General features: G+C 42.1%; 1 protein-coding gene across 7 annotated transcripts in view; it reads left to right on the plus strand.

Annotated features, from left to right (window-relative positions):
• Nucleotides 1-7,889: 7,889 nt before the first annotated feature.
• KCNC2 (potassium voltage-gated channel subfamily C member 2) overlaps nt 7,890-20,218 on the plus strand; it is a 101,886-nt gene continuing 89,557 nt past the window's right edge. For all 7 annotated transcript variants that reach the window (XM_065644085.1, XM_065644111.1, XM_065644129.1 and 4 more), the window contains exon 1: nt 7,890-8,525. In XM_065644085.1, coding sequence (XP_065500157.1) covers nt 7,890-8,525 — 636 coding nt within the window. The remainder of the gene's footprint in view (nt 8,526-20,218) is intronic.

Here is a 20,218-nt window from a genome sequence, read left to right on the forward strand (position 1 = left end):
ATAGATATGGTAGGCTCCCAATTAAACTTTGGTGGAGCACAGAAACTAGGTTGAATAATGCCAGAATCATCTGAAAACCCTTATAGTCCTTTTAGTATGTTTTCATTGATTTTGATGGCATGTGAGGGAGGGTTTACTGATTTCCCCGGATAAATCACCATCATATGTGGGTCATATCTCAGAATTGAAGTGATTTTAGGAGAAGATCAGTAAAAGCGAGCATTAAGTGAAACATGCAACTACTCCCAGAAAATTTTAGTAAGCGGACCCTTATTTTAAAAATGTAGACTAGCTGTTCAATAACAGTTGGAATACTGATTGAGGTAGTAGACAGAGTGTGTCCTGGATGATAGATAATATAATTTACCAAAACAAAAATGTAAAGGTGTCTTTTTTTCCCTTGGGTTTCAGATTAAGTCTAACTCAATTTGATAACTTCAGAGACTTAGAAACTGAAGATTGCTTTACGTTTCTTTGTAAGGTTGTTTAGTGGTACTTGTACAGCGCCCCTGTAAATTGGCTGTTCATACAGTCTTTGTAATGAAATAAAAGTCACAGATGTTTCAGAGAAAACTATGTTATAGATCTGGGTTGTATGTTTGTTTGTTTGTTTTGTGGTTTTTTTGTTTTGTTTTGTTTTTTCCTGAAGAGATTGCTAAAATAGATAATAAGGCACCTCTTCCATTTAGATAGATTTAGTTATTTCAGGGCATACTCTTCGGTAGCTGAAGAAAACTCTTTGTCCTGTATCTGTTGATTATTTGTATTATGGGAGTGCTTAAGACTTGCAACAAGATGAGGGCCTCATTATGCTGACACTAACTTTTATTATTGACGTATTGTCAGAAAACTTCAGTCAAAATAAATGAGATGGATAAAGAATAGAAAATTGCAGAAATGTTGGGAGCAGCATTTCCCAAAACGTTCATGAACCTTGTGTTCCTGTGCCAGGAAGCAGAAGCAAGGCCAGAGGAGGCTGGCTCGTCTCTGCTGGCTCAGGTAGCCATGTCGTAAGAGAAGACACGTGGCTTGGGCATTTCCCCATTTTTCCATCTCTCTGCACTTTCTGGTTACAAGTGGAAAGATTTACACTTTTTGAATGATGGAAGCTTATACCCAAGAGCTGTAACTAGTTTGGAGGTACTGTGTTTATTTCCCTGTCCCTCTGGACTCTGTATGGTTGACTAAGTCATTCCAAGACCTTTTTTTTTTTCAGTTTCTGTGTGTATGTAAAGAACCTGGAAGAAGCCCAGTCCATCTATTTACATTCTTCTTGAACTAAAGAGTAAATGCCTGTTGAGGAGCTCAGTACCATTCTCACTCTTTAATCCGTTTTCTTTACAAAGCCACTGTCTTGCTGGCAGGTGACAGTCACTCAGAAGTGGCAAGTTGTGAATGAGAAAAACACATCACTGACCTGTAACTGGAATTGAAGCAAATTTTCAGGATAGATCAAAAATGCATTCCAACTACCTCAGAACTGGGCACTAAAAATCTAAGTATGGACAGAGGCTGAGGCGATGCCTCCTTTTATAAGGGGAATGTAATATCTTGTATCTCTTGAGAAATGTGCATCCCACAAATGTGAATCAGTACTGACAAAGCTACTTGAATGAATTACAGATGGAACAGGTGAGTAATCCTTCTTTCCACCATCTTGCATTGCTAATACCTCTGGCATTAGTAACTGGGGTGAAGCCCAAGGGCACCCCTGGGTCATTAATGAAATAAGCAGTGGCTAGAAGAAGATGCTGGGGTGGCTGACATTTGGGCAAAGGATGTATGGGATCCACTCCTGATTTAGAGGAGAAGTGGAATCGAAAGCAAAGGGTGACGGTTTCTAAGGGTTTGCCCCCTGTGAGAACAGGTACTTCGGGTCTGGAAGTTTATGAGGCTGGTTGGAGGAGGTGACTGACTGGAACGGTTCCACTTGCATTATATGTGTGTTCTTGTAGCATCGTGCGCAGAACAATCCTGAGCTGGGGAATTTTCACTTTATTTATTTCAACCACGCGGGAGGCAAGCGCCGAGGCTCTGGGAGGCGGGGGGCCGCTCACAGCAGGGCAGAGACAGCTGCAAGGGGATGGGGCTGGCACCGGGCAGCCCACAGCCACCTCCCTGCAGGCACCTTCCAGTCCCGCTGCCCAAACCTGTCTGTTTGCACCCAATATGCTTAGTCAGTATGATCGCATTTGAAGGAATGCCTTTTGCCACTGAGGCAATGCTAAGCAGGTTGCTCAACATGGCAGCACTAAGGAGAGCTTTGGAAAACAGGGAAAAGTGGAAGGAATTTGAGAGAGGAGCAGAAAAAGGGACAGGAAAGATGTCTCTGGAGGGAGCTGGAACAAGACAGGCTTGAATGTCTCTGTTGGTGGGAATCTGAGGGACACCCCATGGAAGGAGCCCAGCTCCACCTCAGTGTCCAAAAGAGAATTGGCAGATTCTGTGCTGGAACTGCCTGAACCTGGAAAGGTCAAGGAACGGTGTAACTTGTAGTATCAGAAGCTTGTCAAGAGGGATGCTGCTTTGAAATCGTTTGAGCACCTGTGGGTGGACTGGAGGACCAAGAAGACAATGAGAACATACAAGCTGGTGTGCTCCAGGGTCTCAACTTACAGCGAAAGGAAACATGAGGATTTCTGAGGGAAGGTGCATCTGTGTGGCTCAGAACTGAGAGAGGAGCTGTGTGTGACATGGGGCTGCACTTGGAGTCTACACATGGTAAAATGGTCCAGTTCCAGCTCCACAGCCATGTCACTGCAAACTCCCCTTCCCAACACCCCTTCCTTCTAAAAAGAGAAACTCATAGCCTATTTTAATGTACACAAACCTGTACGCTTTACCCCCTCTCCTCACTCCCAGGGAAGGCTGTGACTCAACCATGTAGCATGGGTTGTGCTGTGGATTACTAATGAGGCAATGCAATTAGCGCTCACCTGGTTTTTCTACTGTGTCATGTGTCTTCTCAGGACACCCCAATCTTGGGTTCCCTAGTTTTTCTTTCCTTGGTAAATATAACGTACAAAGAACTTTTCCATTTTTTTCAATGGGAGAAACCACATTCCTCAGAATTTCACAAAGAATTGAAGAACTGGGGTGAGGGAAGGCGGATGAAGCACACCTGTGTGTACGCAGCATCTCATATAGTGGACTCTTGCTTGCTACTGGGGAACTAACAGTAGACTCATTTCATTACAGTTTTCACATTTTGTCCATTTGTCTTGTCCAGTCTTAGTTTTGTTTATATTTTTCTACAGTAAGACCTTTTTTTCACGAATTCTGTGATATTGATTGAATCAAACTTATATTTCAACTGCATTAACTAAAAATGCAATCATGCTTCAAATTTAAAAATAATGACAACTTTGTGCTGGCTCTGTTTCCAGCCTAGTCCAATTTAACTACATCATGGCTCCTTACAATTGTATTTCATAGACATTTACTTAATCTATTAATTCTTTTTTTTTTTTTTGCAATTTCATAGTAAGATTCTGATTATCATCAATGTACTTCAGTATAATGTGGCTGTCATGGTCTGCAAGATCTATAATGAATTAGTACATCCAGTTGTAAATAGTGGAGATTATTATAAATAATAAGGGAGAACAGAAAAATACGTGAAAGAAATAAATAGAAGCTTAATAAAATTTTTATGACAGTGCATATTTGAAATAATTAGTTCATTTACTTAATCATCAACTAAACTGATAGAAATTGATCATATTTTGGCTGTGTTGAACTGTCTTCAATTACAATTTTCTGTTATAAATTGATTTCTTGTTGTTGTTTCCCAATTATCACATCATATGAAAAATATGAAATGGTGACCTGCACTAGAAAAACTTGGTGGCTTCTGTCTCTCATGTCCTCCTCAGGAAGGTAGATGGTAGCTGGGCAGGTTAACCTTCCCAGGGACCCCTGGTCAACAGGGACAGGGCTCCTCCAGAAGTGATTCAGAGCATGACTGTAACTGGAGTACCCTGCATTTGTCCTCAAACTTGTTTTTCTTTTCCACAAGTCCTTTCTTCCATTTACTCTTTTATTGTCAAACAGCTGGTAACCCAATGACTTTGCATGGCAGCACTCAAGCTTGCAAGAAGAATGATTGCTACTAGTGAGTAAAATAATAATTTGGCTTAGGTTCCTGATAACAGCCTTCACATCCAATTTTATTGCTTTGTTGTTTAAAATAATAGTATAGGACCTTCCCTTTCATAGTACCTTATCCAGCAGGGAAAACTGGTTGTGCATTGCTCAGTGTCACTCAGTTCCTCAAAGAAAATTCCAAATATTGAGCTATAGAAATGTCTCCACTTAACATTTACATGAATATGTTTTAGAGTATGTGTAAATAGTTGTGGTGGGGTTTTTCATGGTTTGTGTTGTTGTTTTTTTGGTGGTGGTGGTGGTGGGTTTGTTTTGTTTTGTTTTTTTCATTTGCAAATATATTTCATGGTAAGACTCACTCAGGAGACACATTTCTCTCTCTTACATGTGTCTCATGCTTCCACATTTACTGGAAGCACTGAGAAGTGCAAGAATTCAGGTCAGTCTCTTCTAGGGAGGAAATGAATTCATAAATGTTACTGCAGTTGGCTATGTAGAATATTGTCATTCAAGAAAATGTCGTCTCTGGAAAGTCAATGTCTAATATAGTTTCATCCTTCATTGAGAAGTCTGACACATGCTGAAAATAAAGGGAAGAGTGACACACAGAGAAATTAATGGCATTATATTTAGGAACAGACATGTTGTAGAATATGGACATTTTGATGTGACTGAAGGGCTATTATATTCTGGAAAAGACCATTCCTTTTCTTACCAAGTGGAAAAAATATTTCTGTGACTTGTTCTTCCCCATGCAATAAAAATCGCCTCATGCTTAAGAAGTCTGAAGTGTAAACAGATTTCTCATAATACATGCTTTTTTTCATGGCATTGGCATTATATGGTATGGCTGTGAATCTTTTCTTTATGAGATGCCATCTTTGTTAGTCTTAGGTTTCTAAGGTTGTTGGGTGGTTTGTGGGTTGTTTTTTTGGGGGAGTGGGTGGGTTTTGGGGGGATTTTGGTTTTGTTGTTGGGTTTTTTGTTTTTTGGGGGTATTTGTTTGTTTGTTTGTTTGTTTGTTTGTTTTGTGGGGGAGAGTGCTCATCTTGTAACTTGAGCACAGATGTGGGACTTGAGCAGACAGCAACAGTTCAGAGGGAAGTCCTGGTGTTCTGTGATGATACAGTTTCTTTTGGTGGCTACTGCCACCCTATGGTTTTCCATAATGGATGAATGCTGTAGAGCTTTAATATGTTGCGTTTCTCCAGAAAACTCTCCTCGTAGGTCAGAGAGAAGAAAATGAATATCCATTTTGTCTTACTCTCCCCTTCTCTATGTCACCTTTTCAGAAAAATTCCCTCCACAAAGAAAAGCAAGTATGGCATGAGCAATGTTGCTTTGGTTTAGGATGGGTGAGACCTTTCCACTGGATTTACAACTACGCAACTGAATATTAATTTTGGCTCCCAGGAATTTTCACTAACTGATTATATCTGCTCGGGCAGGATATATTTTGCCTTTCTTTTAGGAACTTCAAAACATACATCTGGAGAAAGCTTTTGAAACCCATTTCTTAAAGTTGCTGCTGCTTTGGGAGTCTGTGTTTACATCATGGATGCTACATACAGACAGAACTGGGTTAAAGCAATCTGATCTAAGCACAGTGTCCTCTGACCATCACTTCCAGCAGAGCTTTGCCCGCCCAACGCCAGCAAGCGCCCAGCCGAAGGTTCTGACGCGGAACGGCGATGCTTCAGCTACCATTATTCCACTCATTACTTCATGTCAGGCAATACCCTTGGCATGGGGGAAGACTTTTCTTTTGAGGAAGCGGCAAGAGGGATTACCTCTCATTTTGTATGTCCTCTCTCTGGGGCTGGAAGCTGCTTTCCCTTTGACCAACCCAGCTGAAAGGAAGCATCAGTAAAATAGACTGTAGACAATAACCCAGTTGGCTTGGAAGCAGAGACTTTGGCACAGGCATTGGTCTTCCTTATATGTTATTGGGGACTTATGACTTCCATCCACCGTGTGGCCGTCAGCTTCCAACGCACAAAGTATATGGAGGACCAAATGTACCCACTGCACTGTATCTGTTTTTTTCCAGTTGACATGAAACTTGGATCCCCTCTCCTAGAGCCCTCCCTCCCCGACCCCCGGAGGCCAGGACTCCTCCGACTGCTGCCCTGCGCTGGCTCCGGGGGGTCCCCTGGATTCGGGGCGCTCCTCGCCGCCCCTGTCAGCCAGCACCGTGCACATCCCCTGTCCCGCACGGCGAGGCTGCGTGACTCAGGTGCTGCAGACACAGACCTGCCAGGCGAAGGAGCCACTTTTGGGGGGCTGAGCAGCTTGTCTCCGCAGTCACCTGTAGCTAGGCGCTGCTGTGCTTGTGTTCCTCCGAAAAATAGCTGTTCTCAGCCCCGATCCCTTTCCGCACGTTTTCCTTAAGTGAACTAAATTTACATGTAGCAGGGGCGGAGGTGGTGTTGCCTTTTTTCGGAGAGATGTGATATTTGTTTTTGCTGTCGCCTCCCTCCACCCTATAGGGCTGGGAATGGGGGGCTGTGGAGGGGTACGGAGGGACGGCTCCTCTGCCCCCGCCCCGGGGAGGAGCTTCAGCCCCAAATGAGGTGCATTTTCACCTTCGGGCTCGCCTTCCCGAAGAGGCGCTGGGATTACGGCAGCACCGGTCCCCGAGGTGCCCCAACCCGCTGCCCATGGCTCTGCTTCCCGCCTGCGATGCTCGCCCGCAGCCCCGCTGTGGAAAGGCGGCGTCCCCCTTGTAAAATGAAGAGAGTGGCATTTCCGAGCGGGCGGCGGGAGCCGCTTTTACGCCTTTCGGAGTTAAGCATGGAGGGAGGTAAAACAGCTACCTGAAAAAAAAAAAACAAAACCGAACAAACCCAACAACAAGTAGTTCTCGCCTGGCAGAGAGGCAGACACAGCGGCTGGGAATCGGCGTCTGCCGCCACGCACAACCGGAGCCCGCTCGAGAAGCGGAGCTGCTTCCTCTCCTCTGGCAAAGGTAGCGGAGGGGCGGCGGGGGGCAAGAGGGGCTGGCGGGGGGGACCGCGGAGAAACCCCACGGCAGCCCCCGGCGCTGGTTCCACCGGCTCTTCCCCGAGATTCACGCTTGTCTTCACGGTTTATTTGCGAAAGTAGCAAGCCGGGCTCCACACAAAAAGCTTTTCCAAGGGCGTGCCTGCTGCCTGAGCTTGCTGGAGAGCTTGGTATTTCTTCTCCAAAAGCAATCCCTCCCTCACAAAATAGAGGCGGGTGAGGGGGTGAAGGAGAGAAAAACCTCTAATCCTGCTTTTTTTTCCTCTTCGTTAAACTGTGAAGATAATAAAAGATAGATGCCCATTAAATAATTAACCGCGCACTTCCAATTCCATCAGCTCGGTTCACGCAGCCCCGCGAGGGAGAAGGGGGTGGGGACGGTGGCGGATCCGTACGCGGGAGAAGCGGCAGTGCCATTTCGGTAGCCTGCTTTCGGGGGAAGCGGGGAGAGAGCCCGCGGCGGGCAGGCGGTAGAGCCGGCGGTGGGTGCCGAGGGGCCGGCGGCTGGCGGCGGGGCGGGCCGGGAGCGCGGCGAGATCACGGTGGGCGATCGGGGTGGCTGGGGCAGCCGGTGACGGCGAGGAATTGCCCCTCTTTACCCTCCCCCACCCCCTCCCGGTGATGCTTAAGGGGCTTCTCCTCGATTTCTTCTTTCCGTTTGTGTTTAAGGCAGAAGCTCGTTCCCCGCGGACCTGCCCGCGACCGGCTGCCCCCCCTCCCAGCGACCGGTCGCCGCTGCCACCTCCCGCGCCGTCCCCAGTCATGTCCGACCCGGAGCGATGGGGAAGCTCGAGGACAACGAGAGGGTGATCCTCAACGTGGGGGGCACCCGGCACGAGACCTACCGCAGCACCCTGAAGACCCTGCCGGGGACCCGCCTGGCCCTGCTCGCCTGCGAGTCCCAGAGTGAATCTCCGGGCGGCGAGGAGCCACCGCCGCCGTCCCCCCCCAACCCGCCGCCACCGGCGGGCGGCTGCCCGGAGCCCGGCAGCGGCTGTAGCCCCCGGAGCAGCGGCGGCACCAGCGAGTTTTTCTTCGACCGCCACCCGGGGGTCTTCGCCTATGTGCTCAACTACTACCGCACCGGGAAGCTGCACTGCCCCGCCGACGTCTGCGGGCCGCTCTTCGAGGAGGAGCTGGCCTTCTGGGGCATCGACGAGACCGACGTGGAGCCCTGCTGCTGGATGACCTACCGCCAGCACCGCGACGCCGAGGAGGCCCTCGATATCTTCGAGGCGCCCGATCTGCTGACCGGCGAGCCGCCCCCCGACGGCGACGACGACGACCTGGCCGCCAAGAGACTGGGCATCGAGGACGTGGGGACGACCGCCGAGGGCAAAGGCGGACGCTGGCGGCGGCTGCAGCCCCGCGTCTGGGCACTCTTCGAGGATCCCTACTCCTCACGGGCAGCCAGGGTAAGCGCCGCCGGACGGCGCTCCCGCCCGGGGCGGCTGGGGAAGCCGAGGGGCGGCCAGGGGTGCACACGCTATGGTCCCCTGCGTGGGCGGCAGGTGCATTGAGGAGCAGCTCGCCCCACTTGAGGTGGGCGTGTGGAGGTGATGGTTTGGTGGGCCACTGAGTGCGGGTGACATCAGCCCCCAGGGGCAGTGCAGCTTGTCCCTTCTGCATCTGTAAGGGATGTCAGGCAGTGGGGGGGGTGCCACTGTGCCAGCATCTCCGCAGGGGCTGACATGGGAGCTGTGCCCTGAGGAGCCTGCGAAGGATCCACTCTTACCCCACTGGCCTGGGTGGGGTGTGGAGGTGCATTCACTGGGGGGAACCATCTGTGAATGTGGTGAGAGGAGGTGAGTAGGAACAGCCCCAGGGTGCCCTCAACCTTTTTGAGCACCTGCATGGAGCCATCAGAGGTCTTGGGTTTGGGTTGAATTGCAGGAGAGTGACATCAGCCTTTTCCCAGCTTTGCTGTGTCTGCACTGGGAGATGATCCGAGTTCAACAAAGTAAGTGTGACAGGGGGTCACCCTGGTTCTCCCTCCATTGATTTCTCAGGGTGACCCTGACTGACTCTGTGACTGAGGGTATGGGTACAAGGTGGTAAATGATCATACTACATTTCCTTTCTTTAGACAGAGATTTTAGGTTTTGATGTCAAGTCCTTTCTAAGATGATTTGGATTTTAATTCCACCTTTTACTGGCTATTGTGATGTGGGTTTGCCTTTTAACCCAGGGCTTTGGAGCAAACAAATGGTTGTAATTCCTTTGAGAGAAATACACAGCGGTGCCTCAAATTTAACAACAAGAAAAGCAACTACCAGAAAATCCTCCCTACAAGAATAAGAACTTGTAATTGGAAATGTTTGATTATAAAATGATAATAAGCGTTTTGCAGCATATTTACCAGGATTCCCACGAAGTATTCAGAGCTAAGCCTCATCCTGTAGAAAGTGCATTTATGATGGGTGTCATCTTCTGATCAGTTCCACTGATTTCACTGGCAATCTCATAGATGTGAATATAAGCATGTGGCTAAGTGACTTCCTGAATTGTACCCTATGGCCTGATGCAGTTTCTGTGACAGTTTGCAACTTCTCTGAGCACAATGAGGTAAGTTAAGCAGGAAGTAACAGTCCTCATCATTACTGTCACTTGCACCAGCATTGTTTATGTCTTTGAACGTTGCCCACCAATGTGTTTTCCCTTGACAGCTGGCTCCAGCTGATACTTGAAATACGTTTTTAATAAAGGATCGGTTCTGAAGAAAAACTATCAGAAGTGTCTATCTCTGCTTATCAATGACACACCCACATTGCTGGCATCTTAGCTGTCTGAATCCTAAAGCAAATCTGCTGTCAGTTACCTGAGAAAACAGTATTGCATGCAGCGATTGTCCTGCAGGTTGTCTTTCACCTACTGTTTCGTGTAAAGTTGCTGACAATGTCAGATCTGCTGCTTTTAGGATAGGGAATCTTTCCACTCAACTTTTCTGGAGAACTGAGGAATAAGGACTAAATGTTAAATGGAGGATACCAGGAGAAATAGGAAGGTAGGCATGCTGATTACAATTGTGCCCTGGAGTTGTAGCTGTCACTTATGTTTTCAGTCCACTTCGGTCCACTCTTTGACAGAGCCTGTAGGCACTTGCTTTCCAAATTTTACCCCTTTACTAGACCTTCCGAATTGTCAGTGGCTTGCGTAAAGATATTTCAAGTTTGCAAAACGAATGCCGTAATTAATGCTAGAGTAGAAAATTGTAACGTGGCAATATTAATCTCTTAGAAGATAAGATATTTACCTTTTTATAATTTAAAAACTGGCTTTACACATTGTATTCTGATTTCAACCCCCGGCAGCCAGAGTAAGGCAGCATCAGAGCTGTAACAGCAGTGTCTAAATCAGTGTTTTCTTCAAGGCTACTACTTTGTACCTTGATCTTTCAGGTAGTTTTGGCAAGTTTGGCAAGTTTTAAAGCATTAAGTAAATTTGCTTTTAAGGACCAGCATGCACTTAGTAAGCACTCAAACACAGTAATTTAAGGTGATGGTAACCTTAGTTTGGAACTGAGACATTACTGTCAATTCAACATTTTGCCACACCTGAAACAAAGACACTATTTTCTGAGTATTCTGGCAAATGCACTTTTGTTTTGTGTCAGCTGAAATGATGAGTAATTCTAAAAACATCTGAGTGAAATCGTGCCCTTACTGAAATCAAGATAAAACTGTGAACATCAATCTTTGCCTCATAGTGTTAGCTACTGACTCATGTGCCACTTAGATTATGATGAGGCTGCTTAGTGGCAAACTTTCTTAATATCGGTGGTAATTATTTTTCTAGTATTACTGCCTGATTTAACTTCAGCAATGTCTTTTCTGGGAAGCATGATGATGATAAAAATGGGATATTTTCTATTAATGAAAGGGTGCTTAATATTTGTGAATTTTCTTTATCTTAAACTGTGATCTCTAAAAATAGAAATTTATAGAAATTCAAATATAAGTTGCCATGGTAACCTATTGGGGGATAGTGCACGCATAAGATTATTCTAGCAAGACCATCCAGTGATGTTATATAACTAGTGGAACTAGTTTGTTGACAAGAAGGTTTACTTTATTTGAGATTCTTAAAAAAAAAAATTCAATTTTTAGTGTATGTAGTTTGATATTCTGTCAGTGACATCTCCTAAACATTTGGGTTTTTTTTTTGTAAATATAAAATGTAATCCATGTACATACACTTACTTCGAAACCTGCAACCCTTTTCTTTGTTTCTCAAGTTCAGGAGTTAGATCTGAATATTATTTCCGTGTTCATGTTATTGTTTTGGATTTCACAGACTGTGAAATGAAAGAGTACAGTGCTACTCCTTTCACTCCAGGCTTAATAGAATGATCATTCACAAACTGCTATTTGACAGAATGCTATTATGTAGATATGGAAAGCTACTGGCATATAATACTGTCATAGGAGTGGAAGCGTTGGGCAACTAAATCTTTCTGTGCGTTGGTTTAAGCATCTCTGAAACAGACAACTGATTCTTAAACGAACCAAACATGTATTCTGCATTTTACTACTTAATACCTATAAATTATTTTGGTATCCTGTGATGGCTTATAAGTGCAAAGCACTTATTACGATTTACTAAAGTGCAAAGATTTGTCTAAATAGTGCAAGAGGCATAACTGAGCACTGAGTTTAAAAGAATGTCTGCAGATGCCCAGCAGGACCTAGAATGTCCAGTGCTAGTCTTGGATATCATATTTCAAATTAACTAAGCTTTTAAGGCCTTTTACATTTGAATAATAGTTGAAACATGATGCTGTTTAAAGAAGTGATTAGTATTTGTCATTGATTTTTCCTAAGGATTATGGATTGCTCACGTACTTAGTGCAGGAACTAAAAAATGGCCCTGGGATTCACAAAGTTCATCGCTATATATCCTTCACTTTCTGAGAAGACTGTAAATCTGTGACAGAGGAGGGGACGGTGGCTGTGACACTGGGTGGCTCAGCAGTGTGGGAGCCAGTGTGGCCCAGGGCACTCGAGCAGGCGCTGCCTGCGACACCCCTGCCATCCTCAGCAGCTGGAGGCAGGTCACACAGCCCCTCTGCTGCATAGTCTTTATCTACAGGAAAGGTCATGATTACTCAGTTTACAAGGGCAGGATAAAAATTAATTAGCAAGTATTCGTAAAGTTTGCTGTGAGCATTCACTGAAATGCAAACAAAACCACAAAAGCCTTGCAGTTTCGGCATCGAGGTACTTATGCCTTGCAAGTGTTCTTAAAAATACTGATCTAATGCCGCTTCATTGTGACATGAGGAGCTGGACTTGAGCAGTGAGCAGTTATTGTTGGCTGGAAATACGAAGTTCCCATCTACTGCTTTATGTGAAATTATATTGTTGGGGACTCAGTGTCCCGTACCATCTATATCAGTTTTAAACATTCAGTGGGTTTGGTTGTAGGAAGAATCAGCTGAAATGAGTGAGATGGGAGAAAATATGATTTTATAGATCCCCTTGAAAGGCCAAAGCTACAGAAATTGTATCGGAGAGCATTCTTATAAAAGACAACTTATGTTTTTATTTGGTGGCTTGCTTATGTTTTCTCCAGGTACCTAGATACCTGCTGTGTACTATGGTGAATATCTGGAGTAGCTTATATTTTTAGGGCTTTGGCTGTTCATGATGCAAGACAGTTTTTATTTTTGGTGGAAGCAATGCTGCTGGGATAGTCCAGGATGCCATGAATAGAGTGGTGAAGATATATTAATCTCAGAATTTATGTTCGTAGATAAATAGTGAATTGCAAATTTTATTTGGTTTCTTAACAAATAGAAAGACCCTTTAATTTATAAGTTGAAATCTTTATTCTCTGTCTTTTATTCAACAAGGAAAGCATGTATACTTTAGATCTTACCATTTAATAATTTTTGAATTATGCTGGCATCTTCCATCTCAAAATGATACTAAGAAAATAGTAAAGGTTGATAAACAAACTGCAAAGAGGTTATTCCTTTTGCCATGTTGGTAATCAAAGTGCTGAATTTGTTTTTAAGTGGGAAAAGAGTCCATTAGATTAAATTGGTCATTATACTTGAAGCATTTAGCCTGTGGGAGCTGTCATTTTTAAAGAAACAGCAAGATTTGTTCCTGATGTCAAAAATCATATTGCATCAATGTTAGAGATACACATATACTCTGTAGGTTCATGTATACATGGGCTGACTAAATCACATTGTAAGTAATTGTTATTAATTTACTTCTGGCATGCTGACTTTTACAAGTCTTAATTGGAAACTGTAGCTTAATACATGATGTAATCAACAAAAACTAGCTTGATCTACCTTAAATATAGATGCTCTCTGATGGTACTGACATATCGGTGAGGTAAAATCATCAAGATTTCTGCCTCCCAAACTTCTGCCTTTTCCTCTACAGCTGTTCTGCCTGATGCTGCTAGTGTTTCCATGGAAACAAGCCAGCTCTTGGCTTCCTCTTCCCATTGAAAACAGCCTTCTCGCTGTCACTTATTCATCTGGGAAAAGCATTTTGTCACGGCTCTGACATAAATGCCACAGAGATGATCTGTCCTGTCATTTCAGAAATAGATGCTGTTACGTATGTACACATGCACACAGCCAGATTCGTCTTCCAACTACTCCAAAATAATTTGGTCAAGGGACTTAGGCTGAATTTGCTTTGGTGTAACTGGAAGTGGAAATTTGCTGAACACGCACCGCCCAAGATGATAATGGTGTGAGAAGTATTTTTTGGTTGAGAAATCTGGCAGACCGCGTTCCCTTCCTTTATGTGGTTAATACACAATGTGCTATCTGTCACGTTTGTTTACAGCGGTAAAATTCTTAAATGGTTTACTTTGGGGATGAGAACCTACCTTCAAACTGTTTAGGATGGTGATGGGAGGAATAGTTCCCAACTTCTGGTGACTGTCGTATAGGTTTGAATGCTACTGTCAGCTGAGGTATCACATTAGCATGCCATTGTCACTTGATGCAGTCAAGATATGAAAAAAAGTGATGCAAGAAAACTGGTATCTTCGAGGTCTCTGTATTCTTAAAGTGTCTGGTACTTAGTCCAAGGTAAATGTATCAATCAATACCCTGCGAAGAAGTCAGCATTTTTGTTTGTTTTGGTGAATTTGTGTTGAGTCATAACCAAAGAAGTTCAGAACTCGGACTAATCCCAAATCCTTGATTCATTTCCTTCACCGTAGGAACTTTAAGATATTTTAAGGGAAGTTTGTGTAAAACTTGCTTGTGCTTTTCTCCCTCAGTGGACACCGGCAGAAAGTGACTGTTCTCTTCCTATGAAGTTACAATTGGGATAGAAGGATCAGAGAAGAGGAAAGGCATCCTATATAAATTTTTAATATTTTAATAATCTCTTATGAGGTGCTGTCCAGTAGTTTTAAGATGGAAGACACAAGTTCTTCTTTTTATCAAATTCTGTTTCAGTGCTCTTTATTTCTCCAGGGACGACTACTGCTCATCCTGTGATTCAGATTCTTGGCTCATCTTGGCCAAACGCTGTTTCCTTCAGCCACAAACAGATATTTTTTTTTTGTGAATAAAGTAGTTAGGCAAATAAAGTATAGATATGGTAATATTTGGAATATCAGACTATAGGTTGTCATTCTACTTAGTGTATTTCTTACAGTGATATGGTTCCTTTACACATACTCATTCTTTCACAAGCACACATACTTTCCAGTATAAATTAGTAGTTATATAGGAATAAATATTTGTTTTTGAAGCAATATTAAAGAAAGCTGTTCAAGAATTTTATGTGGAGAGAAAACAGGGAAGCTATGTTCACTCCTACTTATGTGTGCTGTTATTCCCGAAGAGCCTTTCTCCTGGTGAAGCATGAGGATATTTTGCACATCAGAAATAATTTAAAGTCTGAACAAAATATACAATTGTGGAAATGTGTATGGACATACTAATATAAACTTAATATTGGCAATATTTATCAACATGATAAAAGGGATTCAAGTTGTAGCGAAGACCTGGTACATTTTCTCCCCTATCTTGACATACACATGTATACATTGATATAGCTAAATGGTAATTTTGTCCAAGAGGGCTGTAGAAGTAGCTGTAGGGAATGAATATGAAACCACACTTTTTTTTCCTTTTTTTTTTAGTTCTACAAAAGTGTTTAATTTACATCTTTGTTGGTACTTTATGATGACTAAAGCACTTTTGAAGGAAAAACTCCACTTCCATCTGTTAATCAGTAGTGTTAAAAATAGAATGCCATTTAATCACATGAAACACAATTTCTTGTGATTTGTGATTTGCTTTACAGAATTTTTGACTGAAGTGGTGACTTGAAGCTTAAAATACAAATGATTCAATTATATATTATAATTATGTGTTGTTTCCCCCCACTCCCCACCTTTAAGTTGAAAATTCTGAGATGTTGCTGTGGTTTTGGTCTTTTTACCAGCAGGTTAATTATTACAGTGGTGTAATAATTCAGTCCTTTCTTGTTACACACAGCCTTTTGTAGTTTCTTAGTGTTTCTAGGTGAACCTTAGATTATGGGTCTTTGATATGCTGCTGCAAAATGCTGTAAGCAGAGAACAGTCTCTCACCCCAGTGCTGAATAATGTGGTAAAGTTCATTAATATGCATTAAATTTACTACACAATATAGTCTAGTCTTATTTCTGCAATAAGTACGGTTTCTTAAGTCTTTACATTTTCATTATGTATAGCATGCAAAATTATTATTATTTTTTTTAACTGTGCCTAGTCTTTGAAAAAGGGGAAATATCCCTTGGAGTTTGTGGGTTTGGTTTTTATAATTTGTAGAGTGCTACCTATATAGCTGTAATCTTCTCTTTAACTGTTTAATCCTTATCCTAAGAGAAATAATTCTCCTTTAGGAATTAATCCCACCACACTAAAATGCTTGCCCACTTTGATAAAAGCACAAGGTTACTCCAACACTAGGGATCTGATAGTACATGGGATTTTAGAGCAATGGAAATCAAATGCTGAGACTCAATTAATGACTGAGAAAATTCTTTTTCAGTGAACTGCATGACGTTCAGTAGAAGGAAAAAGAGGGCTGCAGAACAGGGCTGTGAAATGCTGTGTACACCTTGCTGCACTAATGAGGAGCGCAGGCTGAGCTCCTGACAGGGTTGCAAGGCGACCAGGTCGGTGGCTGCCCCAGCACTGACAGTGGTTAACCATCCCCAGCGTCACCCTGCTGGCCGGTGCTCTGAAGTAGAGGGAAGAGTAATGTCTTCTAGTCATATTTCTATTGGCCTACGTAATTTCTCAGATCATAAATGTTCACAAAATATACTAGGCTTTTATATGCTGTCTACTGTAAGATCGAGGGTAATCAAGTGTGTAGTAATTAGTATTTTGTATAAAGCCTATGCAACAATGGGATTTTTTTGTTTTGTTTTACACTAGTGGTAAAAAATATTACAGGACAACGTAAAGGATATTTTTAAAGTATACAACCATGTGGGTGTAAACTTGCTTTAGTTCTTAGACAATACCAAAGGAGATGCCATCCTTAGTCCTTATTTTTACATAGATATTCAAAAATTCTCTGTACTTTTCAAGCAAGCTGTCTATTTCATCTTCTTAATTGGCACTTGCTAGTCCTTTACCCATATGAATGGGAATTATTTTTAATAGTTGCTTTCAGGAGTATCTTAATTTCCACAGGATAATGATTGTTAGGAATTGAAAAAGCCAACTTAGATGTTTTTTATATCACGCCAAGTGTTATGCAGTTTTTATTTTTGTTTGGTTTTGATTTTTTTTTTTTCCTGACAGTATTTTTGCAGTATTTTAACTTTAATCCAGATAAGGTTTGGAGAAGAATATTATTTGTCTTCTTGGTTTCTGATCACATTTGGAAAAGTTGTTTTCTTGCATTTTCAATTCTAGGTCTGATATCTACCTTCAGTTTTCCATTTGAATTTTAGGATATTATTGATGTGTAAGCACATCTGGATTTCATCTTGAACATTCTTGCATTAGTCTGGGAAATTATTTAAACAAATTACAAAGAAAGTCATCAGGAACTGAGTTTTGTATCTCTACAGTTTCTTGAGGAGGGGAAGCAGAGAGGGAGGTGTTGAGCTCTTCTCCCTGGTGTCCTGTGACCGGCTACGTGGGGATGATTCGAAGTGGCACCGGGAGAGGTTTAGACTGGACATTAAGAAGCATCTCATTACCTAGAGGGTGGTCGAACACTGAAACAGGCTTCCTAGAGTTGTGGTTGATGTCCAAAGCCTGTCAGTGTTTAAGAGAAATTTGGACAATGCCTTAATAACATCCTTTAACTTTTATTCAGCCCTGAATTGCTCAGGTAGTTGGACTAGATGATTGTTGTAGGTCCCTTCCAACTGAAATAGTCCTATTCTGTTCTAAATAAATACATAGGTTCTGGTCTTCCAACATTCTTTTCTCATACAATGGAAAATGAAGTCCTTTTACTGAATAATTATAGTGTTTCGCATTTTCATAGTTTAAAAAATAAAGTGTATATAGTAAATGGCATATAATAAATGACATCAACAGATATTTTTGGGGGTAGAAATCAAGCGATGTAGGATTTTGGTGCAGGTATTGAACATCAGCTCTGCTGTATAATTCATTTTTTGTTCATTAGCTGGTAATACTTCATGATTAAAAAATTGATTTAAACACCTTAGGCATCTCCATCCTTTGGCCAGTAAATTTTATTACTGGCTGTATTCAAGACTATTTGAATACAGTTTTGAATTTGAGGACTGAGACTTTTTGCAGCAGTCTGGAGTTATTTTCCTGTTTGCCTAGGCGATATACCTGTGCCGCTTGGAGAAAGAAATGGTCATGTTTGTCATTTGTCTCCAAAGCATGCACGTGAAGCTGATGTTGCAGTGACCCATGAATGGTCAACAAAATCAGTTTGATGCACTGCAGCTATAGGGTCTCCTTGGTTAGTCATTGCAGATTTTAAGTCGGTGCCTTGATAGCAGAACAAATGAGCTGGGGGAATTAAAAAGGAGAAAGTATTTGATAAATTGGAAAATTACATCTTGGTGGAAAATGAGCCATTATGGACTGAAGCAAAGAACATTTTTTCTTATTTTGGTTTATCACAGTATATCCAGGCAAACCTTAAATCTTGCAAAGGCATTTTGTGTTGCATGTGTGGGGTTTTTTTCAGTGAAGTTCATTGCTTTAAGGATGAAAGATGTTGGTTTTCTTTAAACTGAAGATTTATCTACTTACATTTTTGCTGCAATTGTCACTTCCTTAATCTTAAAGTGAGAACGGAGCTTTAATTTTCTCAAAATGACTTCCCTAATGACTCGGTTTATCACCTTATGGAATCAGCTACTGTAGGCAGGTACAATCTTGCAGCTGGTCTCCACCTCAATCCAGGAGCTGTGACAGCTGCGTCTCCCAAAACTATCTCTGGAGGCTCTCTGGGCTGGTTCTCGCTTACGTTTCTTTACTCTTCAGCCCCACTGCATTGCATTTGGTATCTTGCATGGTCACTGAGCCAAAGACTGGCTATTCTAATACTTCTGAACCAGTGCCTTTTCCAATACTTTTATAACACAATTAACCATTCCGCTATGGTTTGAAGTACAATGATACCTCTCTACTGTTAATACAACATTTTGTAGGCATGTTAGCAGATTTCTTTTAAAGTGTGATGGCATGCATCACTTATTGAAATGAAAACCCAGCAAAATTTCAATGTTTTTGTATTCTCAAAAATTTAAAGACATTTAAATGTGGTATTTGGTAGCAGAAATGTACCCATTAGTCTCTGGAGAAGTGCAGATGTGGTTCACGTTGAATTTGTATTTCATCAGAGCAACCTACTTTGCATTGCAATCCTGACAGATTCATGAGATGAAGGCAATCCTCTTTGAAATAATGTCTACTTTTGTTCAAATAACAGCAGCTAACTTTCTAAAACAGTGTGAGGAAAATTATTAAACTCTTGTCTTGTGCTGCTACATTTTGTGTACTCCTTGGAGATATAGATCAGGAGGTGTGTATTAGTAATTATAATGAACAAACTTATCTTATTTTGCTTGTTTACTGGCAATGCAATTTAAAAATAACAAGGTAATTGTTACAGTTCCCTAATCATACATACCTCCAGAAACCCAAGCCTTGTCTCTGAGTGGGAAAGTCTTGGCAATAGTGGAGGCTAAAGGAAAATGCATGACCTAAATTTTTCATTGCAACTCTACTGCTCAGACAAGTACAGTGTGACAACTGTGTGCACTGCAGAAACAGGGGTGAGAGGTGAGTTTGAGACAAGAGAGGAGAACATTTGTGGTCCCCTTGTTTTCAAACTTCAGGTGGACTTATTATCCATATACATAAATATGAATGCAAGCATTTTTTGTGTGTATATATATACGCATGTATGTTTATAAACACACACACACACACATATAAATTTCTAAACAAAAGCATATATTGATATTCCTAACCTGGAATTATGACAGTTGAGATTTTTTTTTCCCATTTGTCCTTGAAGATTTTAATGAAGAAGGCTGCATCCCAGATCTAATGGCTGAATTCAGTGTTCCTGCTTTTTTTTGTTTAATTCAGCTCCTGCTATAAGTTCAAGTAGACTTTTGTGGACTGTAGAAATATCTTCCTTTATTAGGCTATGATAGATCAATCATACTGGATATACTTATATATTACTATATTCGTTTACAGTATTTTGTTAATCATGTTTGATGAAAGAACTGGCATTCCTTTCTTTATAAATGTTATCTCACTAAAAATAGGAAACACCTGAAGCAGTCATGTAACTAAAGAAATCTTGTTTTCTGTGAATGTATATCTTATGGGTGACTCTCAGGGCCAATTAAACTTTTTTCTGCACTGGGCGTATTACAAAGTCTCCTCTGAGTGCAGATTTGTTGTTATCAGAAAGTTCTGAACTCACGTTACAGCTTTTTCTCACTGAAGGTTTTGGATCTCTCTGTCTAAATGAGCCACTTATTTTCATAGTCCTGTAGAGATTTAATTGTTTTCAAAATCTCTGTCCTTTGATCTAACTTTGTTATAAATGGCCAGTTGGTTCAGAGTTCTTAGATGAGGGATCGGTAAGCCAAGAAGAACAAACCAA

This window comes from Caloenas nicobarica, chromosome 1 (genome assembly GCF_036013445.1).
Source record: "Caloenas nicobarica isolate bCalNic1 chromosome 1, bCalNic1.hap1, whole genome shotgun sequence".
Classification (NCBI taxonomy): Eukaryota; Metazoa; Chordata; class Aves; order Columbiformes; family Columbidae; genus Caloenas; species Caloenas nicobarica.